This window comes from Plectropomus leopardus, chromosome 5, assembly GCF_026936395.1.
Source record: "Plectropomus leopardus strain MGB_pleo_1.0 chromosome 5, ASM2693639v1, whole genome shotgun sequence".
NCBI lineage: Eukaryota > Metazoa > Chordata > Actinopteri > Perciformes > Serranidae > Plectropomus > Plectropomus leopardus.
In genome coordinates, this window is record NC_142180.1 from 15,836,006 (window position 1) to 15,842,005 (window position 6,000).

Below are 6,000 nucleotides of genomic sequence, written 5' to 3' on the forward strand. Positions count from 1 at the left end.
AGACAATCAAAGTTACACAGTGATAATAATTACATGTGGAGCTTTTCAGGCATCATTCAGTGATGTCTAAATAAGTAGTTGCTGACACTGAATGCTAATCCACTCTGTGTACGCAGTGCAGCTTAGAAATGTGAAATGATAAGACTTTATTGATACCGACGCCATCATCAACTCTACCTACTAGTCCGATTCTTTACTGATTCCCTTATTGATCCCACTTCAAATTTCTATGCTTTTCAGCATCAACTGTTTTATTATTTCTGAGTCTAAAAAACAGTATAGACACAGAGTAGAAAATCAGGCATTCATGTGACTCCAGTTTGCAAAAAGAGAATATTTACCCTCAGTAAGGAACGTGCTGCTCAGTTTGGAGGCAGGGCTACTCATGAACAGAGTGTAAAAAACAAACCTGGGATTTAAATGATTTATTTATTTTTTTAGCAAATTGCTGGTGTTTCCACTCCTAATTGAAATGCACATTTTACAGACGCTAAACCAGCACTGTTGTCACCTTTCTTGGTGAAACGAAGCCACGCTTTGGATAACTTTATTGCAGATATCAAGCATCATCTCCAGCAGCTACATCTCACACCTCAAGTAGACTTGAACATAAATAAGTTATATAAATATTTTAAATAGCACTTTCAAAGGTAGAAACTGCAGCCAGTTATTACAATTCAATAAAATAATGAAGAAATGAGTTACAAAGTCTGTCTGAGTTTAGAGGCTCCTTAAATGAGACCAAGAAATGCAGACTTTATATCCACAAATTTGGGGCACACCTCTAGTGAATCATTTGCTGCCCTAAGCATCCCTTAATCCTTTGAAACCTGAGCAAATTGGCTTGAATTCTTTAAAAACATGGAAAGAAGGCAATGAGCAACTTAACAAGAAATGACCCAAATGTTAGCAAAAAATTTTACATTGTTTTTAGAGAATATTACGTGAAATTAGAAAAACAAAAACGCAAAGGAAGTGAACAGAAAAGAGTGCTACAATAAAAAATTGAAATATAACTAGTAATGACAAATAACAACATTTTTCTGTGATCTAATCTTAAATATATAATTATAATAACAAATATAGTTTTATTAATATTTTCTCACGGTTATTTGAACATTTTCTAATGATTCCATCTTTTTTCATCAAATTTTATTTTATTTTCTTGTCATCTTTTCTCATTTTTTTGCAATTTGCGGGACATATCATGCTGATTGCCTTTCCCCATCCTTTGGAAATTAAAGCAAATTGCTCACAATTGAAAGGTTTTAATGCTTGTCAAAGGCTTCTGAACACAGTACAAGAAAACTGATATTGATCCTGGTTTCAAAGGGTTAATCTAGTGCACAGAGTTCATTTGGTGCACTCAGGTGGTCCTCTTCAAAATATATGATGTGGCCACTCTGTGTTTATTTGCTTTCAGGTGGTCATAAGTTCCTCATATATGTATAATTGAATTGGATGGATAAAAAAAGCTGCTGCAGGCTGTAAATAATGGTGGCCGCCAGCAGCTTGTTATAGAAAAATACAACATCTCCATTAAATCAAGACTCTCCATCAAATGGCATATTCTATCTGTACGGGGACCTTCGTGGGTCAGGTGACATGATTAATAAGTGCTCTAAGACAAGCTGTACACAGCATGAGAGCACCTGTGCACTCAGCACTCATTTTGTTATGGACCTGAAGTGGTTGTTAATCAAGACTCTCCTCCTGGTGCTCGCTTCTCTCAGGAGAGCAGAGTGGCTGCATGCTGTCTCCATCTGTCAAGAGTTGTTCAGGTTCCTGTCTGAGTATGCACGGTGGCCCAAAGCTCCTTCATGACTTTCATTTAGACCAGGTGATTGAACTCGGCTGCTTCTAGTCACCACTGAAAATACTTCAGTCTCTGTACATTTGGTATACAGAACCATACTGAGAGACATTACCCATTAACGGTTACAGTGTCGCCAATTAGTGTTGAAGTGGGACATTTAAACTCAGGTATTTACCACTGGCTATTTGAAAGCAACATCCAGGTTGTAAGCTTGTTGTTGTTGAGAATGCACTATTAGTTTCTGTGTGTCTCATTTGAGGAGAAGACATGCGTTCAGTTTATACTAAAAGTATATCCCTTCACGCTTGTTGAGGAATCCAGTGACTGACTTGGGATGCAGCTGTTGTTGTATGGACATCCCAAACACTCAACTTGAACCTTAATACTAAGTTTAAAGGTCCAGTGTGTAGGATTTAAGGGCATCTGTTGGCAGAAATTATATATAATATTCATAACTTGAAAATGAGTATTGTTACATTTTTGTTACCTTTGAATCAGCTGTATATATATATATATATATATATATATATGCATATGGAGAAGGGCCTACTTCAGATAGTCCCCCATGTCGTTTTACAGTAGCTCATACCACATAAATCAAACACTGGCTCTAGATGGGGACATTCACGTTTTCATGTCCTCCACGTAGTTCTCTAAAACCAGTTCAGACCAAAACTTCAAGACAAGTTGAAACATACAAGTATTTACAACGTGCCAGTTGCCTGTTTACACCAATTTGATTAAATGGGTGTATTATCTTCACAGCAACAAGTCTTTACATTTATATTGTTATTTCTACCTTTTCAGGCTTGATCTTGTATCTAAATATAATTTTTAGCTTCTTACCAAGAGTGAGGATAGTGAGGCTGGTGATGAAATGGTGAAAATATAATGTACTGAGCTTCAGATGGGCTATTGTCAGAGAATGCTGCAGCAAACTTAAGAACCATCTGCGCTCCTTTTGACTTAGCAAGCGGACTTTGTTACAAGCCAACTGGCTGTTGAAACAGATGCTTGCCTTACTTGCAAAAACCAATGGCTGTCGATTTGATAACCTGAGGTGCAGGTGACACCACCAGCTGGCCTGAGTCGAGATGAGACCAGGCAGTTCACACCACTGCAACTTCTCTCTGCAACATTCTAAAACAGTTTTGTCTCATGACTTATCTTTGGTCTAAACTTGGCTTTACACACATGGCACATGGGAGAAGTTTCAATTCTGCAATCCCAATGCTAAATGCACCTTCAAGGTACACACTAGACCTTTAATATGTTCATAAACAGACCATAAGCCTATATTTAAGCAGTTGTTTTCATGCAATATATTCATTAAACAGTGAATACGATCAAATCTGCAAAAGTGTATAAATAATGTTCTTCAAAAACATATCAGTTGAAGCCTGATAAAGATAGAGCACTGAGGATGCTCTATTACTGTTCTCATTTACTCATTTAAGTAGCAACTCAACTGAAGTGTCACTAAATCAGCCAAACGCACTGACTCAAGTCATGTGAGAAGGGTTCGGGTGTGAACGAACCAAGCTTAAGGCCTGCATGCACACACACGCAGTTTATGAGAATGAGCACAGCTTGTCACCAGCAGCTTCCCAATGCAAACCCATGCAGGATCCCCTGCCGTGTATGTGTGTGTTGCAAATAGCAGAGAAATAGAGAACAGGAAATCACAGTGATTCTGTTAACTGCAGGATGCATGAGTAATCCGTTTGAGTGTTCTAACATATGACCATAAAAGTGTGTGTGTGTGTGTGTGTGTGTATTTTAAACAAAGCGTGTATGCGCCAGCCAAACAGTTTAATGTAATACAGCCATGATCGGTCAACACGTGAATTTGACTTTTTTACGGTCAGACATGTCATTACGGTATGTATGGACATCAGACTGAGCCTCGAGCTCTACGGTTTACAGTGAAAGGATTCCCCTCGCGGTAATGTCCATCAGGATGTAAACAAAGAAAACAATGCAGTGTCACATGTGAACTGATGGTAATATTCTAAACGAAATGCTTTAAATTGGAGTGATGTTGCTGTTTAATCCGACCGATCGACCACACGCTCAGAAAATTCCCACAAGTCACAACAAAGTTCACTTTTAACGCATTTCGCCATTTTAACAAATCACTTCCAGACAGCAGAGGTGCACGAACTGTAAATTTCAGACACAAATGTCTAACTTACCCCATGCTCCGAGGATCTAGATGCTGTTTTGATGACTGATTCCAATCACCACTCCACTTTTTGTCCTTTCCTCCTCGCTTTCCAAACGGATTCGCTTCCTCCCTAAAATCCTGGACGCAACTTACATTTCCGAAGAAAAAAAAAAGAAGACAAATCACTTCCGACTCCAGATTTCCACCGTTTCCCCTCCAACAGTACTCCTCTCCTCTCAAGTCAGTTGTTGTACTCCAGTCTGTCTGCCTCCCTTTGTCCGCGCGTTTCCACGGCGAACAACACCGCGGATCTGTCGTCCCCGTGCGTAATTACGCACCGTGAATTGTTTGGCTCCGTCCTGCGGGCCGGACAGACGGAGGAATGTCGATAAAAGTCGCGCAGCAGAGTGCTTTTGGCTCAAACCTCGTCCAGGACTTGTGCAGCACTCCCCTCCCGCCTCTGTGCCAGATCATACTGGGATCCCATTCAACTCTCTCGGTAGGACCGTGGAGCCCCTTTAGCGCCATCTGATGGCCACCGTGCAAACTACACCCCCTCCTCTGTATCCCCACTGTCCACTAAAATGTCAGAATGTGAAATACTACATGTGGAAATAGCCCGCGTACAGTCTTAAAAGCCCCCCTCAGTGTGTATTTATGAGATGCAGCGTAGAAAAAGCAAGAAGTATCTAAAATTACTGGTCGAGGCCAAATGGCCGTTTAAAAAAAAGCTTCTGCAAAAAATCAGTCACATGTACAATTCTGCAGCCACTGACTGCTGATCCCAAGTTAAATCAGATAATAGTCCACATAAAGCTGTTTATAAAGAGCTATATGGTAATCCTGTCAAATACTATGATGGATAAAATCGAATAAATCAAAACAGAAAAATAAATATCTCACTGTCAGAAAATATATATATTAGACTGGAAATCCAATTGTTAGAATACCACAGCGCTCAATAAACTCACTGTGCTGCCTGACAGAATATTATGCATGAGAATAATGATGTTATTCATTAGGGAGATGACCGTATTTCATAGCAGTGATTATGTAATCACATGACTGTGTTCTTCTCACTACAAATCACATAATATTAGGGGTTTCAATGGTATTTCTTGACCAAAACTGTAGAAAACCACACAAATATGACCCTTTAAATATCCAACAGAACATCAAACCAAATAACACAATCAAAAACAGAAAAATCTGCTTACAATTAAAGTAATATACACTGAAAGTCCCTATATGGAAATTATAATGTGATTGTTCCAGGGATTTTTCCAGAAGGTAATTTATAAGATGCTTTCCATAGTAATGGATAAGATAAACAATCAGGTAAAGTCCAGTGTGTTTTTAAAGTTCTTTATAAATCTGACTTGATCTGACATGTTATAGTCTAAAATAGAAATGAGAATTAACACACGTGCTAATAAACATAGGCACAGATTAAGAGGGGGAGCCAGGGGACACACCCCCTAAAATTTATAACATGCATTTGTGTACCCCCTTAAAACACGTGAGTAACTGAGGAATTATTTTAACAAAATTAATTACATTAACACCATAAACCACACCATACTTGGAATGACATTGTGTGGATAGATACAACAGAATGAAGTGTACATTGTTAAGAGTGTGTGGCAGCCATGAAGCAGGTGCCACCCGAACTAAATTCATTAATAACAACAATAGAACCTAAAATGGGAAAAATAACTTCTCTTTTAGAGACCAATTTAAGAAATGGAACACATTTATCCCAACGGTATGAAGCTTAAATTTACACAAAAAGCATAGAAATACCCAATGGACTTGAAGTAAGTACTTGTAGGAAATACTTGTAAGATGTTGAATTAAACACTGCAATAAAGTAATAAAAATAAAAAATAAATAAATTGATGTGGAAAAGGAGAAAATTGGTGCATATCAGAATGGAGAAAACTGAGTGCTTGATGTTCAGAAATTCTGACAGAGGACCCCAACCCCCCCTTCATTTGTCCCCGCCCAAATATTGAAG

At 38.5% G+C, this 6,000-nt stretch overlaps 1 protein-coding gene across 2 annotated transcripts in view; it reads right to left on the reverse strand.

The window, feature by feature from the left end:
- The window catches only part of LOC121965043 (homer protein homolog 3-like), a 59,363-nt gene extending 54,894 nt beyond the window's left edge, over positions 1–4,469 (reverse strand). For both annotated transcript variants that reach the window (XM_088077597.1, XM_042515218.2), the window contains exon 1: positions 4,012–4,469. In XM_088077597.1, the coding sequence (XP_087933723.1) occupies positions 4,012–4,016 (5 nt within the window). In that variant the 5' untranslated portion in view covers positions 4,017–4,469. The remainder of the gene's footprint in view (positions 1–4,011) is intronic.
- Between the last annotated feature and the right edge of the window lie 1,531 nt (positions 4,470–6,000).